Raw genomic sequence first — 26865 nt, 5'->3', positions numbered from 1 at the left:
ACGTCCTTTGACTGTTGAACATCCTACTAAAATTCACTTTGTTGTGATTTGTCCATTTCCAGGTCAATAGGGCAACTTCATGGAGGAGCGAGACATGCTGCTGTCCTCTTTCCTCTGAGAATGACACTCAACTGCTACTCCTGGATGAACTTCTTCACATGCACTCATCAATATGCTTGTTGTTTGTTTACTGTGTTATCTTTTAAAGTAAAATAGCTTTAATAGGCTATAAAACAATAATATAAAACGGTACAGTGAGAGAAAGAGTTCAAATGAAGTGAATAAAGGGTAAAGATAAATTTGTCTAGGCCAAACATCACTTTTAGACATGACTGTATATTACAATTTAAAAGTAAATGCTCATTGTTTTTAATGGGTCATCTGCCTCCATCTTATATTTTTAAACTTCTTTTCAGATTTTCTGTGAAATCCTTCGGGAACACTGGAAGTGTATTATTGCATAATTAGTTAGGCCTACTTTTTGTTATGACTAACACAACACAGTAATGTGCTGCATAAAAAAAAAAAAAAAAAAGTGTTAAATAGCCTACCTTTAAGTTGTGAATATAAAATGTTTTATAACATTTAAGTCCGAAAGAAAGACCTTAAAATACGTTTTAAGTCGTTTAAAGACCAATTAATGGAAAGGCGTCACGTCATTGACCCTTACGTCTACATGTGCATTTATCTCAAGACTACATTTCCCATAATGCATTGCAATGAAAACAGGAAGAAAGACACCATGAGGAAATATTGTCCCAAAATGAATCATAGAGCGATGGAGGGATATTGTGCGGTGGAATGAGCCGCGAACACAGCGCATCAGCCAACAGCCGATGGAAGAGATCGAGGCGTTGGCTTTTCAGAGAGAGTGAGAGAGAGAGTGAGTGAGTGAGTGTTCCATGAGCTGAATTCTGTGTTGGTCATCTCATATGATGGAACGGGCGATGGAGCATTTTAATGTACAGCTGAATCGATTGACGCGCTCCCTGCGCCGCGCGAGGACCGTGGAACTCCCCGAAGGTGAGACGTCACACAATACAATCTATTTACAAACATTCCTATTTCTGAAGACTACTGAAGTTGTCAAGGCGACCCTGGATACATTGTAGTCATCTCGGCTTCCGGGAAGGATTCCTGTCTATGGCCATAGGCTACATTCTTTCGGGTTTGTCCATATTTGGTCAATTACAACCAAATACCTAAAAGTGTGAATCATTTGGATGATTCTCCGGCCAGGACATATTTTACACCAAAATTAAACAACGATGAAGAAGAAAAACAATAATGAAAAAAGAAAAAAAAAACAAAAAAAGGAAAAAAAAAACCCTGAAATGATAAGAGAAGAACTAGATATTCACAATTTAATATACATATTGTCATCTGACAGTCATACAGTATGTTATCCAAGAATTGCTCTATAGGGTAACTTAGTTGAGCGGTAACATATTTGACAATTTCACCATTTTGACTTTGCATTATTTCAAAGTCAGGCCTTGTCTGGACAACCAAATGTTATTTTCTTAATCAGGTTTAACCTCAAATTTGAATATATATTTAAACTGAAATCATAGAAATATTGTAAACCTTAACAATGTACCCAACATATATGACGATCAATTAAAGGCATAGTTCACACAAAAATGAAAATTATGTCTTACTCACCCCCATGTTGTTCCAAACCCGTAAGACTTTTGTTCATTTTCGGAAGACAAATGAAGATCTTTTTGATGAAATCTCAGAGCTTTCTGTCCCTCCATAAACTGCTACAACTACCACTTTGATGCTTCAAAAAGTTCATAAAGAGATCGTACAACTAATCCATATGAATCGAGCAGTTTAGTTTTCTGAAGAGACACGATCACTTTATATGATGAACAGATTTAATTTAGGTTTTTATTCACATATAAAAATTCATCAACACACATATCAGTTGTGGTAAACAGAAGTTCATTGTTTGATGTGCGAGGACCAATGAGGTTCATTCTCGTGTTACGCAACACGTTTGAGCTTCAGCAAGAACCAATGAGGTTCATTCTCGTGTTACGCAACACGTTTGAGCTTCAACAAGAACCAATGAGGTTCATTCTCGTGTTACGCAACACGTTTGAGCTTCAGCAAGAACCAATGAGGTTCATTCTCGTGTTACGCAACACGTTTGAGCTTCAGCAAGAACCAATGAGGTTCATTCTCGTGTTACGCAACACGTTTGAGCTTCAACAAGAACCAATGAGGTTCATTCTCGTGTTACGCAGCACGTTTGAGCTTCAGCAAGAACCAATGAGGTTCATTCTCGTGTTACGCAACACGTTTGAGCTTCAGCAGGAACCAATGAGGTTCATTCTCGTGTTACGCAGCACGTTTGAGCTTCAGCGAGAACCAATGAGGTTCATTCTCATGTTACGCAACACGTTTGAGCTTCAGCAAGAACCAATGAGGTTCATTCTCGTGTTACGCAACACGTTTGAGCTTCAACAAGAACCAATGAGGTTCATTCTCGTGTTACGCAGCACGTTTGAGCTTCTGCAAGAACCAATGAGGTTCATTCTCGTGTTACGCAACACGTTTGAGCTTCAACAAGAACCAATGAGGTTCATTCTCGTGTTACGCAACACGTTTGAGCTTCTGCAAGAACCAATGAGGTTCATTCTCGTGTTACGCAACACGTTTGAGCTTCAACAAGAACCAATGAGGTTCATTCTCGTGTTACGCAGCACGTTTGAGCTTCTGCAAGAACCAATGAGGTTCATTCTCGTGTTACGCAACACGTTTGAGCTTCTGCAAGAACCAATGAGGTTCATTCTCGTGTTACGCAACACGTTTGAGCTTCTGCAAGAACCAATGAGGTTCATTCTCGTGTTACGCAACACGTTTGAGCTTCAACAAGAACCAATGAGGTTCATTCTCGTGTTACGCAGCACGTTTGAGCTTCCGCAAGAACCAATGAGGTTCATTCTCGTGTTACGCAACACGTTTGAGCTTCAACAAGAACCAATGAGGTTCATTCTCGTGTTACGCAGCACGTTTGAGCTTCAGCGAGAACCAATGAGGTTCATTCTCATGTTACGCAACACGTTTGAGCTTCAGCAAGAACCAATGAGGTTCATTCTCGTGTTACGCAACACGTTTGAGCTTCAACAAGAACCAATGAGGTTCATTCTCGTGTTACGCAGCACGTTTGAGCATCAGCAAGGACCAATGAGGTTCATTCTCGTGTTACGCAGCACGTTTGAGCATCAGCAAGGACCAATGAGGTTCATTCTCGTGTTACGCAGCACGTTTGAGCTTCTGCAAGAACCAATGAGGTTCATTCTCGTGTTACGCAGCACGTTTGAGCTTCCGCAAGAACCAATGAGGTTCATTCTCGTGTTACGCAACACGTTTGAGCTTCAACAAGAACCAATGAGGTTCATTCTCGTGTTACGCAGCACGTTTGAGCTTCTGCAAGAACCAATGAGGTTCATTCTCGTGTTACGCAACACGTTTGAGCTTCAACAAGAACCAATGAGGTTCATTCTCGTGTTACGCAGCACGTTTGAGCTTCAACAAGAACCAATGAGGTTCATTCTCGTGTTACGCAGCACGTTTGAGCTTCCGCAAGGACCAATGAGGTTCATTCTCGTGTTACGCAGCACGTTTGAGCTTCCACAAGAACCAATGAGGTTCATTCTCGTGTTACGCAGCACGTTTGAGCTTCAGCAAGAACCAATGAGGTTCATTCTCGTGTTACGCGGCACGTTTGAGCTTCAGCAAGAACCAATGAGGTTCATTCTCGTGTTACGCAACACGTTTGAGCTTCTGCAAGGACCAATGAGGTTCATTCTCGTGTTACGCAGCACGTTTAAGCTTCCACAAGAACCAATGAGGTTCATTCTCGTGTTACGCAGCACGTTTGAGCTTCCACAAGAACCAATGAGGTTCATTCTCGTGTTACGCTTGCTGACATTTTTATTCAAAATTGCAATTTCTCGATTTCAAAAATAATAAAATTGAGGCAAAACATTAAATTAGAATTAATCGGAAAAAAATCCGGAAAATCGCCCAGCCCTAGTTTGAAACAACATGAGGGTGAGTAATTAATGACATTATTTTATTATTTTTGAGTGAACAATCCCTGTAATACTCCTTGGCAATAGGTTATTGTAGATTTAATATTTTAAAAGAGAGAGAGAGAGAGAGAGAGAGGACACTTACAGTAATGTTGTTGTTCAAAATGTCCTCCACAGAAGAAAATAACATTATATGATGTTGGTTTCATGGAGCTGTTATAAACTATTTTTTAATTGCAGGGCATTGTTTAATCAGTAACAAAGTTGACATGAACAAAATAAAATATTTTCCTAAATTAAATTTAAAATCAATCTAACAACAACTACAAAACTTAAACGTTTGAGAGAAATGGAATATAGATCATTTTAACCCACTCACTTCTAAAACTGACACCGCAAAAACTGTAATTTAAGGAACATCAAGGAAATTTCAAACAAACTGAAACAAAATAGGGTGCACAAAATATTTGTTTAAGATTATAAAATGCTTTCCCTTAATTGATATAAAAGTGTCATTATCATCAGTGGACATGAAATGTGCCCTAAATTATAGAATGGCTCTCATAACCGTCTGTAATGCATCTGGACATCGTACTTTTGTCTTTGTTCTTGATGGTGATTCTCAGTATACTCTCGTTATTGTAATACACAAACTTATTTAATCCAGCATAAATCATAGGTAGTGCAGCATACTACCCTGATGTATTTTATAAGATATTCCATCTTCCTAGCTGTTTGCAAGTGCACTGTTTTGGGTCGGTCTTTGTTTGACAGAAAATACATTTGAAATGTGTGTATTTTTGTTCTTGTAGATAGTGAAACAGCTGTGTACACCCTCATGCCCATGGTCATGGCTGACCAGCACAGGTGAGTGTCTCTGTTCGTATGAGGAACACATTGTTAGTCCGACATATTTTTTTCCCCTGACTATGGTGAGAATGCAACAACCTGGAACACAATTAAAATCCTTTAAACTCCTAAATCTTGGGCCACACTACTGAATGTAACAACTGTGAATCTTTTTTGCCATTTTTTTTTTTTTTTTTTTTTATGCTTACAGGTCAGTTTCTGAATTGCTTTTAAACTCAAAGTTTGATGTCAACTACGCCTTCGGACGTGTTAAAAGAAGCCTTCTACACATTGCTGCCAAGTAAGTTGTTGCTGTAGAATTTTGTTCTTTTCACATTCTCACAAAATTACAGAATTGACACAACCACATTTTTTTTAAATGCATTCTCTATTCTGCCATCAATGTTTGAAAATATATTTCTGAAACTCTTTATTAAGGGGTTTCCAGTATTCTTAGTGTTTCCTAAATAAACAGCAAATTATTTTTTATATATGTATTCTGATAATGTTCTTCAGATTTTTATTTGTTGTTGTTTCAGTTGTGGGTCGGTAGAGTGTCTTGTCCTGCTGTTAAAGCGTGGAGCGAATCCAAACTATCAGGATATATCCGGCTGCACACCTCTGCATCTGGCTGCAAGAAACGGGTAAACTGAGGGTTTCATAAACTCAGAGCAGCACTGCCACCTGCTGGAAGCAGAACAATTCACATTCATTAGTCTTTATCCCTTCAAGCCTAAGCATGTCAGAGGTGTAAAGTCCAGGTTTAGAAAGTAAAAGTCCTCCTTAGTATTTTGTTCCAATCACCTGGATTTGCTAATTAGCACAGTTTTTCAGCCAGGAGGTAGAACTAATTAGTGAAATCAGCTGGCTGAGTTCAGGGGTGGAATAAACACATGGCAGGACTTTTACTTTCTGACCCCTGGACTGACACCTCTGGCATGTGTGTATTGCATGCAAAAAATGGCATCTGATCAGTAATTTTCTTCAGACTGAGAAATTATTTTATGTTGAGACCTCTGATCTTTTTCCCCATGTTGTCTTATATTTTTACAGACAGAAGAAGTGTATGGGCAGACTGTTAGAGTTCAATGCTGATGTTAATATCTGCAATAATGAAGGTCTCACTGCTGTGAGTATGATGATAAAACTGCACATTTCTTAATTTATATATTTCTTTCACCAGGAAAAAAAAAAAAAAAAAATAATAATAATATTGTGTTCTTTATCTCATCCTCTCATGTCATTAGATTCATTGGCTGGCAGTGAATGGAAGGACTGAGCTTCTTCATGATCTGGTGCAGCATGTGTCTAATGTGGACGTGGAGGACGCCATGGGCCAGACAGCCTTGCATGTGGCCTGCCAGAATGGACACAAGACTGTACGAAAACTGCCTGACTACAACAGTTGCACGCTAGAACCGAACGTCCTTTTTACTAATTGTATTAAGTTATGTTCTTGTGATGTTTCCCACAGACAGTGCAGTGTCTTCTGGACAGTGGAGCGGACATCAACAGGCCCAATGTGTCTGGAGCGACTCCACTCTATTTCGCCTGCAGGTGATCATATTCACAGAACTACCAGCTGCCAATGTAAAGATAGACTGTTTACCATGATTACTGTTTGTTTCACTTTGGCCTGAAATGGGAAAGTGACACATTTGGTCAAGAATTAGAATGTGGCCCCTAAAGAAAATTAACTTCCATTCAGTGACTGAATCGGGACAGCTTTCTGACTACACAAAAAACATAATTAGGATAGTTAGGGGTTTGGAGAGATAATTTTCCTGTATAAAACCTTTTAACACAGGGCTTTGTTGTGAGTTTAATGAGAATAACTAGAGAATTGAGCTTTCTTTGCTGTAATGACAGGCTAATAAGAATGTGTCCTGATGAGGATACGCCGCTGTTGGTATTCTGAGTGTTCATCTTTGGTTGCTGAGCAACAGCACTGCATCCGTCTCTTGTTTTGATTACATTTTGCCACTGATATCAGTCCACTCAAGGCTGATGATGATGTGATCAACACTAACATGCCTCACAACAGATAATTAAAAAGACTAATTAAACGTGGGGTTGAAAAAGTCTGGGCCTGCTCTGACTCTTGTAATTTCATACTCACTTTTGTGATACTTGCGTATTGTAAATGAACCATACGCATCTGTCTGGGTTTGGGAATGGCAGGCCCTTCATTACTGGTGGGCAACCAGGATGTTGTCTTGAATCCTGAACTGAGGGTGGCATACAAAGATTACGTTCAGACTGCGGGCAAAAGTGGCCCAAATTGGATTTTTTTTGCTCCTATGTTAGTCTGTGGAGGGACAGTGAGCTGCTATACTCATCAGTATGATGGTGACAGCTCTATACAAAGCAAAACTTGAGGAAAACTGTACAAGAAAAACGTTGCTCTCTTTCTCCTCATCTTCATCTGTGTCCTCCTTATTGCCTGCGCACTGTAGGTTGGAGCGCTGACCACGAGGCTATGGCTCTGACAGCATCCAAGCCATTTTGGTAGCTTTGTGTGAGGAACAGAACAGAATTTGTCATTAAAATTGTTGTTTTTCCACTGTTGATCAAATCTGTCATGTTCATTATACACTCAAGATCCGAACTAATTTGTTTACTAGCAGAGAACAAAGTGCAACATGCTGAACATCATAGAAAAATGAGGGGATTTTCAATCTAAACTTGTTCACATTGAAGGAAGATATTGATATTGTGCAGTTTATAAGCGTTTGTCATTGTGTTGCAGTCACGGTCAGAGGGACACAGCTCAGATACTGCTGTTCAGGGGAGCCAAGTATCTGCCAGACAAGAACGGGGTCACGCCGCTGGACCTGTGTGTGCAGGTGAACACAGTGTAGTTTACTTCTTATTTTAGTTTGATTAATATTTTATGAATTAGCTTTCATTTTTATATTTTTATTTTTCATGTTAATTTTAGTTTAATTTTTAGTAATTTCTAGGGGTGCGATGAGACAGTTAGCTCACGAGATTAAGTTCATGAGAAGGAGACGAGATTTGTACACAGTATTTTTTAAGAAATCCTCAATGACTAGAAAAACAGTCTGCAGGTGCATTTGAAATGTTTTAATTAATCATCTTGTAATGAAAGTCATTTCAGTTCTACTTTCTGAGTGTGAATTATCATATGCAGTAAAAGACAACAATGCTCAAGCAGTGTAAAAGGTTTTGCCACAAACTCAACCGACTGCTTCTCTCCTGTATGAGTTTATATGAAAACTTTGACCTCCTAACTAAACTCCTTTACACAAATTGATCATAGAAATAAAAACAGTATAAATAAAAATGAATGACAGTTTTCTCTTAGTCGTATTAAGTGCAAACAATAAGTGCAACCATAATCAAAGTACTCTCTCAATATTCAAAGTGCAAATAGAGACCGAATTTTTCTTCAAGCATGATACAGAACTGAGAGATGGTTACAGATACACAGCCCAGCCTGAGATAGCTTTCATACTGGGAGATATTTACATGCATCAGGGAGCCGCTCGAAATGTGGGATATTGAAATCGCATTTGAATGTGCGCTCGCGTTTTACTTTCTCTTTCACGATCACACATACTCTGTGAATAGAGAGCGGCAGTGCTGAGCGCATATTCTACAACACAAGACATTTGTCAGACACTAAGACTCTGTTGTGCAACGAATCCTCCACTATGGCCTTGTCAGTCATCTTGTCACTTACTCTTGTCACGTAATCACTGAACCCTGATTCCTGCTGCACTACGTAAGCTGGATGGGATTGATGTGACCGTTATCCAACTGAATTAAATGTTTTTTTTATTTCTGTAAAAAGCAAAACGACAGTGGAGGCATAATGTAAAAGTAGCGGTGGCATATTCTACACTAATTTCACCCTCACACTCCGTCATGGCAATATCACGAGACAGCTTTTCACCTCGACGAGAAATCTCACGTTTTAATCTCACAAGATCTTGTCACACCTCTAGTAATTTTTTTATGTGCTTTTGACATTTTATTGTTTTGTTTTTTAGTTGTTGTTTTTTTTTTTTTTTTTTTTTTGTATTGCTATTAGGTTTGTTCATTTTATTTCAGTTGTAGTTTAGTTTTTGTTTTTATTTAACTTAAGCTTTTTTGTTTTAGTTTATTGCCAAGGAAGCATTTCTAATTTTCATTTAGTTTATATTTTATTTTATTTCCGCTTTATTTCAGTTAACAGAAATGCTTTTAATAGTTCGTCCACTATTTTGAATTAGCTTTTATTTTTAGTTTTCATGTTCATTTTAGTTTAAAGGGTTAGTTCACCCAAAAATGAAAATTCTGTCATTAATTACTCACCCTCATGTCGTTCCACACCCGTAAGACCTTCATTCATCTTCAGAACACAAATTAAGATATTTTTGATAAAATCCAATGGCTCAGTGAGGCCTGCATCGCCAGCAATGACACTCCCTTTGTCAATGCCCAGAAAGCTACTAAAGACGTATTTAAAACAGTTCATGTGACTACAGTGGTTCAACTTTAATATTATAAAGCGACTAGAATACTTTTTGTGCGCCAAAAATAACAAAATAGCAACTTTATTCCACAATATCTAGTGATGGGCGATTTCAGAACACTGCTTCATGAAGCTTCGAAGCTTAACGAATCTTTTGTTTCGAATCAGTGGTTCGGAGCGTGTATCAAACTGCCAAAGTCACGTGAACTATTGAAGTTTCAAAGCACTTACGACGTAACGAAGCCTTGTTTACTGATATCACGTGACTTTGGTGCTCTGAACCACTGATTCGAAACAAAAGATTCGTAAAGCTTCGAAGCTTCATGAAGCAGTGTTTTGAAATCGCCCATCACTAAATAATGTGGAATAAAGTCGCTATTTTGTTATTTTTGCTGCACAAAAATATTCTAGTCGCTTTATAATATTAAAGTTGAACCACTGTAGTCACATGAACTGTTTTAAATATGTTTTTAGTAGCTTTCTGGGCATTAAAAAAGGGAGTGTTATTGCTGGCGATGCAGGCCTCACTGAGCCATTGGATTTTATCAAAAATATCTTAATTTGTGTTCTGAAGATGAATGAAGGTCTTACAGGTGTGGAACGACATGAGGGTGAGTAATAAATGACAGAATTTTCATTTTTGGGTGAACTAACCCTTTAATGTTTAATATTTTCGCCATGTGCTTTTGTCATTTTAATATTTTTTATATTGCTATTTAAGATTAATTTAGTTTTATTTCACTTTTAGTTAGTTTTAGTTTTTATTGTCAGTTAATAGCTGTCTCATCTTAAACTTTTAATCTTAATCTTAATCTTTTGTTTCATCTCAATCTTTAAATTTCAATTTATTGCCAAGGCAACATTTTTTAATTTTCATTTAGTTTGTTTTATTTCAGTGAACAGAAATGTTTTTAATAGTTTTAGTTGTAGTTAATGAGAACTCGGGTGCTCATATACTGGACACTAAAGCTTGTCTGTAACTAATTTCAGGGTGGTTATGGCGAAACGTGTGAAATCCTCATCCAGCACCACGGCAGACTGTTTCAGACACTGATACAGATGACCCAGAACGATGACATTAAAGAAAACATGGTACACCTCTTTTTTCCTCATCTATCTTTCTTCATAAGTTTATGTACATAAATGTATTTTTACATGTTGAATATTATTTCTAAGCTAAGGCAGGTTCTAGAACATGTTTCACAGCAGAGTGACTCCAACTACCAAAGGATCCTGACCAGTTTGGCGGAGGTGGCCACCACAAATGGACACAAACTGCTGAGGTGCATTTACGTTATCCACAATTTTTAAGAAATTCCTCTTCTTATTGAGAACTTCCTTTACTCAAATCTGTTTCTCACTCTGTTTCCATTCAGTTTGTCCAGTAACTTTGAGGTCCAAACAAAGAGTTTACTCCGGATTATCCGGATCTTCTGTCATGTGTTCTGCCTTGGACCGTCCTCCCCAAACAACGGGACTGATATGTGCTACAATGGAAACAAGACGCCCCGTAGCCAGGTGTTCAAGGTCAGTGCGCATTACACTACAGATTTCAACTGACATTAAAAACGTTCTTGACTTCCATTATTTATTCATTTGCTTTTCAAATGTATTTTATGTATGATTTAATTGTTTTACCCTTGTCCCACACCTAGACTTTACTTTCAGTATTAAACTCTAAAAATTCATCATAAAAAAATATATATGCATTGAAAATATTTTGCCAGACCCCAAAATGAATCATTGTCCCACCAAAGATTTATTTGATCATTTAATGTGACGATACCTGCCGTTCTGCTGTAGCCGGTTGCTTTAAAACACTCACGTGAGGTTTTGTTCAGTGCAAGTTCTGCACGCTCGTGAATCCTTTAATTATAACCAACAAAGAATAAATACGATGTCAATAGGTGATTCACTGCACAGCGTAGACAGCTTCAGTTATTATAGCGGGAGTTTTCGCAAGAGTGCAGCTTTGTGTACCTTGTGTTGTGATTGACAGCTACAGTGATTATAATGGCAGGAATCTTTTCTCGCTTTCTGTATATAAAATATATTTTTCATGCTGCCAACTACACATTGCAAAGTTTCTGGATTGACAACTGTATTTAAATGCACAGTTGACAGCGATAACCATAGCAATGGACGGAACGAAATAATCTGATACTGTGTGTAAAATGATTTGTGTCTTGGAGTGTAAATGCGAAATAATAGACCTGCGGCTTTTTGTAGTTACTTTGCTATTAATTTTATTACTAACTTTTCAAATCAGTCACTCAGTCACTCAATCAGTGACTTTTTACACATAAATGTACCGATTTTTAAGCACTGTGTTTTATGATCAGTCTTGACAGTGATTATTTTTTTATTCCATGAATAAATAGGAGAAGTTAATATTACAAACTGTTTCTTTGCATTTATTTAGGATTTATTGCCAGTACTCTCAGTTCACGTGGGTCAGATACTTTGTACTGTGTGTGTGGATGACCGTGTTCGTCCGTTAATCACCGAAGACCATTTTTGATCCAGGAAAAACCCTGTCATGACATCACAAAAAACTATTTTAATATTTATTATAAAAATTTTTATACATTTATATTATTATACATATATTTTTATTATTTAATTATATTATTAAATGTTTGAAATGTGTGAAATTATTAAATTTCCATCACAATAAAAATTTTAGCTTCTAATAACATTTTATCAAAAGTGAATGTATTTGTTTACAAGGATATAACAGCATCACTGAAGAGCATTCTGGTGATTAAATAAATTATGATTATTTTACATAATTTACAATCAAGATGTAATTCTGTCAAATTATGTTGAAATTATGATTTTTTTTTTTTAAATTGCATTTAAAAAAAAAAAAAAAAAAAAAAACAATTAAAATCTTACCTACTCTTTGAAATTGGCCTTAGACAATTTTATTTTCAAACTGTTTAATTATAATTTCCATCATAGAATATGGTTAAACTCAGTAACTAATGAGAGTTTGAAAAGTGTTTGAGTTTATTTTCTGAAAACCCACAAGGCCAAAAATGAAGGAACACCCATATTTTACTGCGGACCTCAGTGAACATTTTTGACTGATGATCCGATCCTTTGAATATGTGCCTTGACAGGAAATTTTTGGAAGAAGTTATTGTCAGTAATGAATCAAACTTGCCTCCTCTATCGATGGTTTTGACCTTGAAGTTTCAATCAGAGATAATATTAAAATATCTAACATTTTTATAGAATGTCACAAGCACTCAAACTAGTATACTGCTACAAATGAGATATTTACAATGTCACTACGTTTTATATAAAATATCATATACAGTAGTGGCCAAAAGTGATGTTTGGAGGGGATATTTGTTTTTAATGACCCTGTGAGTTTGATTAAACCATCAAAATATGAGGAAAAAAAAAAAAATATATATATATATATATATATAATACAAACTACAGCTACAGGTTTTATTTTACTATGCAAAAAATAAAAAAATATGCATAGATAAAAAAAAAAAAAAAGCATACATTGAGAACAAAATAATCAGTTATTTATATTTGGTTGATTCTCTCTGGCTAAAAATGATGTAAATTTGTCATGTTTCATTGCGTTATCACAAATAAAACAATCGGCTCCAAGCACAATTACGCAATATGCTTACAAAATCTTTAACAAATTTGTAATAATATTTGAATAAAGGTTGAAGATGTGAAATTTCCTAGGACAGACATTATTTTTAGTCACCACTGTAGAATATACTGTAAATATTCCATACATCACCTGGCCCTAGTGTATAGACCATAGACGAACATTCAGTCTGCTGAAGAATGGTATAATTTCTCTCAGTTTGAAAGACCAAAGCTGCTCTGGTCTTGTGAAGCACAGCTGTGTTGACGTGACGTTCTCTTGTGTTGCTGTTTAGCCTCTGGAGCTGTTATGGCACTCTCTTGATGAATGGCTGGTTCTCATCTCCACTGAGCTGGAGAAGGAGTGCACAGACACAACAACCTCATCCTCAGGAAATGATATTGCGTCACTTTTCCTGAAAAAGCAGGAGGGCGACCCCTCTGTATCCAGTGAAAATGCCCCTCTGTTGCTGGACGCCAAGTCAGTGATGAAGACGCCAGAGGGTTGTGCCGACGGTCAGGATGTCATCTCTATGATAGCCAATCGCCTGAGCGCCGTAATCCAGGCCTTCTACATGTGTTGTTCCTGTCAGATGCCACATGGGTAAGACTGACCTCAAACTCAGATGTTTCTTCCCAGTCCACACAGACCGTTTATTCAAACTAAACTGCAGAAAACAGTTAAAAAGGGATAATGACAAGTTCATGCGTTCAATACCCAGTAGGAAAACACACATACTGACAAAATGTATGTCTTGAATACTGTACATCTCACATTTACACGTGAACCGTATAAGTGGACCTAAATGCTTCAAAAGTGTGAAATATGTAGTGTGTACCAACTCATAATGTAATAAGTATTACAATATTAATGTAATAAAATGTTCATAATGTATTAATTTTTAATAAAATCTTGAGCTCATTATGTAAAATCAGTTTTCACATTGAGAAATGTATTACATTATAAACATGGTCATATTTGTCGTAATTGTATTAGAATTTTTTAAACTGAAAAAAAAAAAACATTTCTATACAGTACATTTTTTTTAAAATGGTAAACAGTTTATTATTATTAATATTATTACTGTACATTACTTATTTGTTCATAACCCAAATCATCAGTATAAAATTTACCTTATGACAACCATTTATGGGACTATATCTAAAAAATGATTAAAAACGTATAATTCCACAATTCTTTATTTATTTATTTATTTATTTTTTAATGGACTGAAAATGTGTTTCTGGGTCAACGTGACTTAAAATAATGGAGCACATCGTAATCACAAAATTTGTTAAAAAAATATATATATATCGCATTATATTGCATTCACATTGTAGCCTAATATGTAGCTACTTTTCTTTTAATGTAATAGCTTGTTTTATATAAAACTGTTATTATGTTTGTGATCAAATTTATTATATTGAAAGATAATTATTATATTGTAAATAGCTGTAAACTGTGGTTACAATATAAGTTATTACAGTGTGTTCATAATGTAATACATTTCTCATACAGTAGCCTATTACATACTGTGAAAAATCATTATTGCATTCAGAAACTCAAAATTTCATTACATTATGAGAAAATCATTACGTTATGAACATTTTATTACTTTAATACTAGTAACACTTATTACATTATGTGCAGTTATTATATTATGAGTTGCTAAATGAGTGTTTAATAATATGGTTTAATCGTCACCCGACACCACAGGCTGCTTCCCTAATGTTATTAGATGGTTAAATCACTCTTTAATTAATGCATAATTTATATACTCTCATTGCCAAGTCTGAGACCCTGCATGCTCTTCCTTCATTTTCCTTTTCCTTCTCTGATATCTAGCATGACCTCGCCTCGATTCATCGAGTTTGTCTGTAAACATGATGAAGTGCTCAAGTGTTTCGTGACAAGGTACGTCAAGAGCATCTAATACATTTATAAATGCGTTACGTTGCTTATTAAAGGAATAGTTTAATGAGAAAAAAAAAGAACATGCATCTCTTTTCCATACAATGACCGTTCAATGTATCACAGTTTTCACAAAAATATGAAGCAGCACAACTGTTTTCAACATTGATAATAATCAGAAATGTTATTATATTAGAATGATTTCTGAAGGATCATGTGACACTGAAGACTGGAGTAATGATGCTGAAAATTCAGCTTTGATCACAGGAATAAATTACGTTTTAAAATATATGAGTAAATATGGCAGTTTCACATTTTCAGTGAACTATTCCTTTAAACTTTAGTTTATGGCCAGCGGTGTGCATATGTGTATGTATGCATGTGTAGCCCTATACTTTCTCACAGTTGCTCTTTCATTGTTCCCAGGAATCCCAAAATCATCTTCAACCACTTCCACTTCCTGCTGGAATGTCCTGAACTCATGTCTCGCTTCATGCATATCATCAAAGGCCAGGTAAGCATGATGAGTCCTGAAACAGATCCTGGAGTTGAAGTAAAATCTGCTGATCAGATCCACACGATCTGATGTGGACTTTAGCAGGGTCCTCGACTCCCATAGGGCCTGGAAAACTTTAGGAGTCATGAAGAAATTAGCCTATTTACTTGATTTGATTCCCTATTTATTTCATGTTATTCCCAAGAATATGTATGTCTTCATGATATTTCATCTAAATGCATTAGAAGTATATATTTAATTAACTAATATCTAATTTAATTTTTCAATGAATATTAATAAAACAAATATCTGTATCCCTCTCCTTAAGATGATGATGCTGGTGCTGTCCATCTCTTACCTTCTCAACTTATTATCAGTTCAAATTATGACACTGCCATATGATTTTAATTGCTGGATACACTTGAGTGTACAATTGTAGTAAAAATATTTTAATCGTTTAATTAAGCTTAATTGTCAAAAATATAATATTTAGCTGTGCTCTACCTTTTTTGCCCAGCTCTGTTGCCAGATGATTTTCCACCTATAGTAGTAGTAGTACTAATAATAATAATAATAATAATAATAATAATTGTATCACCCAAGAAGTGACATTATTGAACAGACTAGATTGGATCAAGTGAGTGACAATTAATTTAGACTAAATTTTCAGCCCTGGTGTAGTTTTTATTTATTTATTTATTGATTAAAATAAAAAAATAAAAAATCACTTAATAGAACTCACAAAATTACACAATATTACACAATATTACACAGTATTAAAACTGTAGACATGCTAATAGGATTGCATAAATCGCAAACCCCCAAAAAATAAAATAAAATGGCTCATGTAATATTTTGTTTGACCTAGGGCTGCACAATATCGGGGGAAAAAACTGACAATGCAATATTTTGTTTTTCTGCAGTACATATTGTGATATGAAAACAGTTCCAACAGATGAATATCTCTATTTGCAAAGACTGAATCATTCTAGAATGATTGGGGTGATTTTGTAGAGGAGTGAATCTGCATAGAAAATATTAAACAAATTTAAAAGCATAGATAAATACAATAGAACAAAGATACAAATGAAATAAACAGTGCTTTATGTTTTTCAGGTAAGTCTAACAGTATTCAGATACAGAAATTGAATATCAAATGTAAAATAACACTGCATAGTCTTCACTGTATGAATTAAATATAATTAATCTTTGTTAAAGCTACAAAAGTGATTTTCTCTTTGTGTTTTGTTGTTTGATTAACATTAATGAGACAGACAGCAGCAGGAATATTAGGCTGCTGTCACTTTAAGAGCAAATGCACGAATCTAATGATAATGTCATATAATACATAATAATCATAATACATCATAATAATGATACACATCTGTTTTCTTTCTCAATTGTTTTCATTCACGTAAGCCATAAGCGGCTTTGTTTACAAGGACACTCGTAGAGAGAAGGACATTTTGACATATTTTTTGCGTGCATGTGTCCGTTCAAGCACAAAAAGACGAGAAAGAGAACTGAATTCAGTGTCCGCGTTATGTCTCGGCTGTTCTGTGTGTTTGTGCACAGAAAATGGTGCGCAAATTTCGGATTGAATTCTCTTTCATGTCTTCTTGCACTTTAAATGGTCTACAATCACTTGAATGTTTAAAGACAGGACCTACAACACGTGCAGATGATAAACTTTCACTGTATGATGGTTAAACTTTGCAATTAATCCAAGAATCATGTGCGTTTCAAACCACAGTGCCTTGTCGTGTCAACTACGATCCATATACTTGACATTGCACATCCTGTGATGTGACTATCACGGATGCACACGTCTTGATATCGATGCTGAAGCGATATATCGTGCAGCCCTAGTTTGACCTGCTGGAGTTGACGCTGTGTGCTTGCATTGCATTGGTCAAGCATTCAGGTCTTCATTTGCATCTTTGTGTAAAATATGTTTCTGGCCTAAGAATTCATCTGTGAGACAAGAGCAGTGCAGCAGGACTGAATGATTGTCTTCATGTTTAATGGGTCTTTGTTTACCTCTCTGCCTTAGCCATTTAAAGACAGGTGTGAGTGGTTTTATGAACATCTTCTGGCCGGACAGCCAGACTCAGACATGGTTCACCGGCCAGTTAATGAAAATGATATTCTTCTTGTTCACAGAGGTAGATGAATTTCTACTTTATCTGTTCAAAGGTTATTTCATATTTCAGCCTCCACTTCCTTCATTCATTTTTTTTATCATCTCCTATTTCAGACTCAATATTCCGAAGCAGCTGTGAGGTTGTATCTAAGTCGTCCAATGAGAAACTCAAACAAGGCATCGCTGTGCGGTTCCACGGAGAAGAGGGAATGGTAAGCTTGAACATGTCATCCAGGAATCTCTTCATCTTAAATCTTTTGGCACTTCCAGACATTTAGCCCGGTCAAAAGAGGTCATTCATTACACTGATTCTACCACAGTTGGGCACAAGTGGTAAAAGCATCATAATGGCAACAACAAAAATACAATCAATGTTTACATTAATTTCAGATTTAGAAAGTTCTGTTTATATGAACCTACATTGTACAGTCTTGATTTACATATTAATTTATATATGCATTACATGTATTCTGAACAAAACTAAAGCCACTGCAGTAATGTCACTGTGAGCATAATTGCCATTTTTGCCTTGATGACACCTCTGACATATAAGAGCTTTTTTAGCCAATATTTATTAAACATTAAGTCTCCTCCACTGACCATAAGATGTAAAATGTATGTAAACTGTTTGTAGATATATGTAAAAAGGTATGTGTTTGATAGTTGGAGTCAAGTGTTTGCATGCTTAATTTTTCTCCTATTGAACGGATTATTCCAGGTCTACATCACCCTTTCAATCCGATCAAAATTTCATTTGGATCATGCACATCGGATTGATTGAGGTCTTTACATTGAGGCTTTTCAATCCGGCATTATGATCCAATTATAGTATCGTTAGATTTTACTCCACTAAAAAGTCATGTCAAAGACTTTTTGCCGGAAGATTCAGAATTGGAATCGATTTTCAGTTCCCAAACCTAGAACTGTGCCAGAGTTCTTATGCCGAATGATTTTCCACCTCTTACTTTCGAAAAAAATAAATAAATAAATAAATAAATAAATCAGTGATCAGTGAAGCCACCATAAGCTTGCTTTGCATCAAGAGTCTACTGATGATGCTTAAAATAATTTAGGTAGCTGCATATTATTGCACATTTTACAAGATTTTAGAGTATTTTATCCGTGGGGTTTTAATGCAAGGGGATTGATGCCATGAATAACTTTATTCTGTCTTTTTTCTCAGGGTCAGGGGGTGGTCAGAGAGTGGTTTGACATTCTGTCCAATGAGATCATCAACCCAGACTATGCGCTGTTTACACAATCTGCTGATGGTAAATGACATTATCTCTAAAATACAGTGTAGTTAGAATGTTTGTCCTCCATGTCAGCATCCACTAGCCAACTTGATATTGGTCGGGTCAGGTGTTGCACCTATCAGCTGTTCTAACTGAACTATCGCCCACTTCTGTCTGTCACGCTCATCAATTGATATGGAAATATAGTGACAAAAAAAGTGTAAACAAAAAATAAGAATGTAGTTCATGGAGTGCCCTATGACTGGGTGTGATATGGAATTGTTTTTGGGACATACAATACAAATTATATGTTAAAGGCACAATATGTAATTTTTCGCCACTAGAGGTCACTTATTCAAAACAAAGGTGTAGCTTGATGACGCCTTGATTTTCGTAGAATCATGGGAGGTATTGTCTTTACGTCTACAGCCGGTGGAAAAAAATCTGATGAGACTCGGGAAGAAATCATATTCATGGATGAGCTAATGTATTAAAGATTTATTAACATGACTGTAGTATGAAGCGGGGTGTGGCTGAAGGCCATTGGAGTGGAACGAGACCGCTGGAGTGATTGCTAATGAGAGATAATGAGAGATAATAACTTTTATTATGCCGCAGTCACCGCTTTCGCTTCTTCCGGTCATGAGGATGTTGGGTAACGCAGTGCTGTTTATCATATTAGATACATTTGAGTGTTGAAAGTTGTTAAAATGCTACTCTGCGTTCGCTCAGCAGCTGCTATAAGACACTTGTTATTCACTGCGGTAAGATAGATCAATATTAGGCATGGTAAAGCATGGTACTCATGGTAAATCAAGAAAATGAGATTTAAACAATAAGACTTGCTGTGTTGAGCTATATAACATGATTCGTTTTCTGTCGATGAATGTACAAAATATACAACAAAATGTACAACAAAATATATAACATTGTTCAAGTTGTTTTTGGATATTTTAATCCAAAAATCTTACATATTGTGCCTTTAATGTTTAGTTTCAATGAAAAAAAAACATTTACATTCTATTCACCTTATTTTGAAAAGTGAAAGTAAGATATTTATTTCTGTTAATATGCAGAGACTTCTGATTCATTAGCCTTTATGATTAAGCCTCGACACAAATGGCCGCGTCCGCTCTTATGTTAAAAAAAATACAAGTGCAGGAAAAACCACTCAGTTGAACAATCGCCATGGAAGAGTCTGCTTTTACCATGTTGCACTTGCAGAGGGAAAAGATTGGATCAGATCTGAGCTGATCTTCTTTCAGTGTGGGAAAAAGCTCATTGGTCACTGCCAAGGGGCAGCTTGAAGTTGTCTGAGGGTCTGCAGGGCCGTGAACTCAGCTGGGAGTCGCTGGAGCCATTAACGTCCACCCGCTGAGAGATGTGGCCGCACACAGTGACTCTGACTCTTGACCCTATGAATGAATGACTTCAAATCAGCAAAGAAATATTGGCTAGTGGGAAATCATTTCCTCTGTGATTTGTGCAGAAATAGATAATATTCCCTTCTCTTCTTAGATGCACTGTGTTGTGTTTAAATTTTTACATTTGTGTTTTATATGTGCATGTGTGGATTTTTTATTTTTATTTTACAGGTACCACATTTCAACCCAACAGCAATTCCTCTGTAAATCCAGACCATCTGAACTACTTCCGGTTTGCTGGTCAAATCTTGGGTCTGGCCCTCTATCATCGGCAGCTGGTGAACATCTACTTCACACGCTCCTTTTACAAGCACATACTGGGTAACACACTCCACTCTCAGAGCAATTCTGTATCAGCACATTTTTTTAATCTGTTTGAAATACTCTTTGCATGCATATGTGTACAGATCAGAACTTGTATAGACACACAATTGATATGCTTTAATCACGTGAACTCAATACTTGTTCATTTTCATTGACCATGATTACAAGCACAAGAATAATCATATACGAATCAGAAATTGCATCATGTTCACATGGTAACCCAATAAGCCACAATCTGATTAAGCCAGTATTCCAGTTTGTAGAAATCCCAAGCGGAAGACAGCTGGCATATTTATTACCTGGGCTGCAGTGGGAAAATAATGTGCATGTAAACAGGAGTGTCTGATACATGCATCAAGTGTTAATGTGTTTTGTGTGTGATCTTTGCAGGCATCCCGGTGAGCTATCAGGATGTGTCGTCCATTGACCCAGAGTATGCTAAAAATCTTCAGTGGATCCTGGACAATGACATCAGTGACCTTGGCCTTGAGCTCACCTTTTCCGTGGAGACGGATGTGTTTGGGACCATGGAAGAAGTCCCTCTCAAACCAGGAGGAACTGCCATCCAGGTCACCCAAGACAACAAGGTAGTATATATAGGCGTTCTGTCATTGTTTTCAATTAGAAGTGCCTCGGTTCTCTTTTATTAACCTTTGGAATCAACTGTAGGGAACAGTGGGGTAAGATGAGCCAGTCACCAGGCTAGTTAATAGGGTAATATTCATACCATTTGAAACTAGTTGTGTCTCTTCGTTTAAATAATTTACCTCATTAAAAACTTTTCCACATGAAATCAAAGGTACTTTAAAAAAAGATGAATTGTACTTTTCAAATCAGTTTAAATCATTTACACATTAGTTTTTTGTTAGGGACATTCACCCTCATTTTAGTCACCCAAGACTACTGAGTACAAAGCACTCTCTCCATGATTGTGAAAAAGCGAATGATGGTTTGATTTGTCATGTTTCTGTGTCTGTCAGGCAGAGTATGTGCAGCTGGTGACGGAGCTCAGGATGACCCGAGCGATTCAGCCGCAGATCAATGCCTTCCTTCAGGGCTTTCACACTTTCATCCTCCCCTCGCTCATCCAGCTCTTTGATGAATATGAGCTGGTCAGTAGATTCCTCCTCTCATCTCTGCATGAGACTCCTGCTTCTTTCTCTTTATATTCTCATGTTGCATTTTTCATTTGGAGTTCCTCTATGCTGTTTTTCTCTCCTGTGCTCACTGGAAAAAAAAATAGATTGTAAAAAAAAAAAAGAAAAAAGAAAAACAACAACAACAAAAAAAAAGTATAGAATGAGATAAAAGTATCAATCTTAAATCACAGCCAATCAGAAGAGCGTGTGGGCGGAGTCTCTCTGCAAGTGCACTGCACTCGCAACCAAATCAGTAACAAATCACAGCCAATCAGAAGAGCATGTGGGCGGAGTCTCTCTGCAAGCTACTGCACTTGCAACCAAATCGATCAGAAACCTATGTGCTGTAACAAATCTCATTTGTACACATTCAGACACCTTTTTAACGTGCCGCACCGGGTTTGACACCAGTCATGACAGATTTGAAATAACATGATGAGCATAAATTGACACAATATTAATATTTTGAGAGAACTGTTTCTTTAAAAGTCCTAGGCCATGTTAGGAATGATTCAGTTTCCCTGAATCAGAACCTGAGTGTATGTTTAGCTGCTGTGGATGCTTGATGGGATTGTATGTTTCTGTGTTTGTGTGTGTTTGAGTAGGAGCTGCTGTTGTCGGGCATGCCTGAAATTGATGTGATGGACTGGAAGAGGAACACAGAGTACACTAGTGGCTATGACCTGCAGGAGCCTGTCATACAGGTATCCCATCAGCACCAGCACATACAAAACGATCATTCATGCCATTCTGGATGATGGAAGCAAATAATTGTAACAATTTTTACATATCACAATATACATTTATTAATAGTGAGGGCACAAGTGCTTTTCAGAGACAGCAACAGTAGTAGAAGGTAAATTGCCTTATGGTAATTGTAACACACATTCTTTGCAATAATGCAGCGATTAAAAACAATAAATGGAAATGTATCAGTTAACAAATATCTACTGGTTTATTGTTTCAGTCATTTTATAGCCCAATCCAATTAGAGACTCGCATGTGTTTTTGTTGCAGTGGTTTTGGGAAGTGGTTGAAAATCTCACTCAAGAAGAAAGAGTCCTTCTCTTACAGTTTGTTACAGGAAGGTACGTATAGTTATTTCTTCATGCTGTATTCAGGCACTTTAAACAGGAATGCTATATAAATATGATCAGTGTATTGACCATTTATAAGCTTGTGACACTTACAGGGTACAATAGTGACTTAGTTCCTGTGGAAACTCGTTTCCGCCACTAAATAAAAAAAATAAATAAAAAAGCTATTTGCGACCTTTTTATCTCGCAATTCTGACTTTTTTTCTCAGAATTGCACGATTTAAACTCGCAATTGCGAGATATAAAGTCAAAATTGTGTCTTATAAAGTCAGAATTGTGAGATATAAACTCACAATTCTGAGAAAAACAATTTTTCCCCCCTCACAATTGGACATTATAACACGCAATTGCGAGAATTTAAACTCAGAATTGCAATTCTGACTTTTTTTGAGTTTATATCATACAATTCTGACTTTATATCATGCAATTCTGATTTAAAGGATTAGTTCACTTTCAAATGAAAATTACTAGGCCATCCTAGGTGTATATGACTTTCTTCTTTCTGATGAAGACAATCGGAGAAATATTAATAAATATCCTGATGCATCCGAGCTTTATAATGGCACTATGCATTACCAAATGAGTATGAGCTGAAGAAAGTGTCTCCATCCACATCCATCCATCATAAACGTACTCCACATGGCTCCAGAGGGTTAACAAAGGCCTTCTGAAGCGAAGCGATGCGTTTATGTAAAAAAATCCATATTTAACAAGTTTTAAAGTAAAATATCTAGTTTCCACCAGACCGCCTACTGCATTCAAATTACGAAAAAAATGGAACTGGCGTTGCGTCAGTTCCGTAAGTTGAATAGGGAAGGCGTAGGACGTACAGCGTAAGCTTTTTGAAAAATATGGAAGGCGGTCTGGCAGAAGATAGATATTTAACTTCATAACTTGTTACATACAGATATTATTTTTACACAAATGCATCGCTTCACTTCAGAAGGCCTTTATTAACCCCCCGGAGCTGCTTGGAATATATTTATGATGGATGGATGTGGATGGAGACACTTTCTTCAGCTCATACTCGTTTGGTAACGCATACTGCCATTATAAAGCTCGGATGCGTCAGGATATTTATTAATATTTCTACGATTGTGTTCATCAGAAACAAGAAAGTCATATACACCTAGGATGTATTCCTATTTAAATGAGGAATATTGTGACGTGTTCGTTCCTAGAAGAAAACTCAAGACTACAATGGAGGTGTTTCAGAGAGTTCAGAAACACTGACACTGATATAGAGAAGAACTCCGTTTTGTGCTTTGGAGCTTTACAGAGCTTTTTTTAATGCACAAACAACAACATGATACCCTTTTTTCTTTTGTCTAACAGTTCAAGAGTCCCTCACGGAGGATTTGCTTTCCTTATGGGTGGCAGTGGTCTGCAGAAGTTTACTATTGCCGCTGTGCCCTACACATCAAACCTACTGCCTACCTCGAGTACATGGTGAGAGACACGTGGATAGTGTTGTTCAGATAGGAGCACTAGAGGGCAATGTGGCTCTTCTGAGATTTCTGAGCTGTAAATGCAGAGCTGCTTTATAACATAATGATGAAGAACTGGGAGAGTGACAAAGAATAACAAATAGAAAAAAGTGCATGTAATGAAACCAGTATGACACTCACAATGTAGCATCACTTACCCATCTCTCTGTTCTCCCAGCATTAACATGCTGAAACTCCCAGAATACCCCAGCAAGGACGTCCTGCGTGATCGTTTGCTGGTTGCACTGCATTGTGGGAGTTACGGATACACCATGGCATGACGCAGGCTTTTGCGTTTGCTGAAACTTCTGCTCTATGGACACACAACGCACACATGACTGAGTTCAGGGATTCTTCAATGCTACAATTCAAAAGCCTTTAAATTTAAAATCTTTGACAAGGACATCAGTGGATAATGACAGGAATTAATGACACTCCAGGCACTGAGGCTGTTTTGCATGTATGAAACGGATGTCCAGGTCACATTTCACCATAAATTCAAAATAAGAAACTATATTTTGCATAAAGAAAATTCAGCCTTTTTAGGGCCTTTACGTTTTTTTTATATATATATATTCCCATTGCTGTAATAGCCATTTTTCTGTATTACATCAAACATCATTACCATTATACTTTTTTATTATTAAAATCAGCATATATTACCAAGATGTATAAATACTTGACTTTTTGTTTTCCACAAAATCTAATTTGTCATAAAAATAGGCTATGCATTTTTTTTTTTTTTTTAATGTTTTTGGTGAAATATGACCCAGAGATGTTCTTGACAGGTTTCATGAGATTCACTCTTGTGTTACATGCAAAAGTCAGTTTCTTTTACATTGATAACTATATTCCAGGCTGTATTATTTCAGTTATTTGATGCTGTTCGACTCGCACCATGCTTCAGTTGCATGTGTGGATGCATGTGACAATTAAACATTTATAGCTGATGAAGTCAGCACATTACTGAAAATTGTGATTTTGAGAAAAACATTTTTTTTTTTCTTCTCTCTGTTGCATTGTTGTATTGGTCTCTTGTGGCACACTTTCAGTTAGTGTTCTAGACAGTTTTTTACTCTCTCATGATTATTGTGCCATATATATATTTTTATGTACTCAAATGTATTTGGTTATATATGGGGTTGTCAGCATAGTCCAAAAATTCTTAATTTTATTTGTATGTCTAAATAGTTTCTGTGCATTTAAGTTATTATATGAAAGTATCAAATAATGTGTTAGGTGTGCCAAATATTCTCACCAACAAATCATATAGTTTTCTTCTTGTAAAGCAAGGACATGTCAAGAAATGATTTTGAAAAAGGGAAGTCAAGTCATTTTAGGAATGTACAATATCTTTACTATTGGTTGTGAATTAAAGTGAAAATGTAGATATATAAATCTATTTATTCTAATTTATCATTATGATTTGGGATTTAAATTTGTTTTTGTACTTGTAAAAACAGAATATACTGCACATCTTTTGGATATTACAGGTGGCCATCAAAAATATTAAAGTATGGATTTTATTACAAATGAAGCTAACTAAAGTTATTATTTGTGTTTAATCATTTTAGCAGGTTTCATCAAGCATAATTCATATCTATAACCCAATTGTAGGATGAATTTCTCATTAAAGTGCATTATTTTAGCAAATCCCTAGGCCAGAGTATGAGCTATAGAGCGCTGCGGCAATGATGTATTTTTGAAGACCAACCAACAAGTTTGCATCACCTTGGTTTCCTTGACAACAAACCAATAGGATTTTTGGTAACACTTCAGTATAGGGAACACATATAAACTTTTCCCTCAGTAAACTCCTAATTTACTGCTTATTAATATTTAGTAAAGTAGTTAGGTATTGGGTAGGTTTAAGAATGTAGAATAAGGTCATGCAGAATAGGGCATTAATATGTGCTTAATAAGTACTAATAAATAGCCAATATTCTAGTATGCATGCTAATAAGCAACTAGTTAAAAGACCCTAAAATAAAGTGTTACTGTATTTATTTTTTTTATTGGCTTTTGGATTATAGCAGAAACTAAGCTCTGTGACCAACAAATGTATTTGATTCTTACACGTTTTGTTCATCATGATAATCTTTGCAAATGAATGCAACTTTTATGAAGATTGAATATATACAATCAGCAGAAGTAAAAAGTTAAATGTATGCTACGAACTACACCATGGTCACATGACTTCAACATCACCATCATTAAAGCTGCTGTCCGTTTTTGGTTAAAATCCAAAATCAATTTTTGAGCATGTACATAACCAGCCAATGTTTAAAACTATCTCTTTACCTTAGGCCGATTCACAATGGTAAGCTTGTAATGTTTACTAATTCAAATAGTACTGGTGGGTTTCTGTGGGAAATTTGAGCATTCAGCCATTCATCTTTGTGTCATTACGTCACGTCTGTTTACATAAACCGGTTAGTAAGTTACATGTGAGGATGCTGCAGGTGACGGATCACTTATAGCCTTTTCTCACAGCAGCTGGATAATTAAACATCATTTTGATGGTGGATTGTAATCCAGAAAGATCAAAATGACAATCGAGATTCACCCGTAGTCAAAAGCAAAAGACTTCGGACTGCGGAGTAGCTACA

At 36.2% G+C, this 26865-nt stretch overlaps 1 protein-coding gene across 2 annotated transcripts; it reads left to right on the top strand.

The window, feature by feature from the left end:
• The first annotated feature begins 714 nt into the window (after positions 1 to 714).
• On the top strand, positions 715 to 25793 carry hace1 (HECT domain and ankyrin repeat containing E3 ubiquitin protein ligase 1). 2 transcript variants are annotated; one of them, XM_051865973.1, is made up of 24 exons: positions 715 to 1023; positions 4862 to 4916; positions 5110 to 5199; positions 5438 to 5542; positions 5952 to 6027; positions 6146 to 6277; positions 6373 to 6455; positions 7648 to 7744; positions 10369 to 10470; positions 10555 to 10661; positions 10755 to 10905; positions 13296 to 13603; positions 14846 to 14914; positions 15338 to 15425; positions 17461 to 17572; positions 17665 to 17762; positions 18734 to 18821; positions 20381 to 20530; positions 20924 to 21120; positions 21514 to 21645; positions 22278 to 22376; positions 22690 to 22760; positions 24105 to 24218; positions 24435 to 25793. In XM_051865973.1, the coding sequence occupies exons 1-24, from the start codon at positions 933 to 935 to the stop codon at positions 24535 to 24537; spliced, it is 2718 nt and encodes a 905-aa protein (XP_051721933.1). In that variant the 5' UTR covers positions 715 to 932; the 3' UTR covers positions 24538 to 25793. The 2 variants fall into 2 exon arrangements, with proteins under 2 accessions (XP_051721933.1, XP_051721934.1); XM_051865974.1 differs by lacking the exons at positions 715 to 1023; positions 4862 to 4916; positions 5110 to 5199; ... (1 more) ...; positions 5952 to 6027; positions 6373 to 6455 and having other exon boundaries at positions 6165 to 6277.
• Positions 25794 to 26865: the final 1072 nt, after the last annotated feature.

The sequence above is a fragment of the Ctenopharyngodon idella genome, chromosome 16 (assembly GCF_019924925.1).
Source record: "Ctenopharyngodon idella isolate HZGC_01 chromosome 16, HZGC01, whole genome shotgun sequence".
Taxonomy (NCBI): domain Eukaryota; kingdom Metazoa; phylum Chordata; class Actinopteri; order Cypriniformes; family Xenocyprididae; genus Ctenopharyngodon; species Ctenopharyngodon idella.
Note: the sequence above shows the minus strand (reverse complement) of the source record. Positions and strands in the feature narration are given on the sequence as shown.

Excerpts from the sequence above, each read along its gene's own strand:
- hace1 (XM_051865973.1), top strand. The coding sequence starts at position 933 with ATGATGGAACGGGCGATGGAGCATTTTAATGTACAGCTGAATCGATTG. Across the intron at positions 6,456-7,647 it reads CCACTCTATTTCGCCTGCAG|TCACGGTCAGAGGGACACAG; the intron begins GTGATCATATTC and ends ATTGTGTTGCAG. Across the intron at positions 10,906-13,295 it reads CCCGTAGCCAGGTGTTCAAG|CCTCTGGAGCTGTTATGGCA; the intron begins GTCAGTGCGCAT and ends GTTGCTGTTTAG.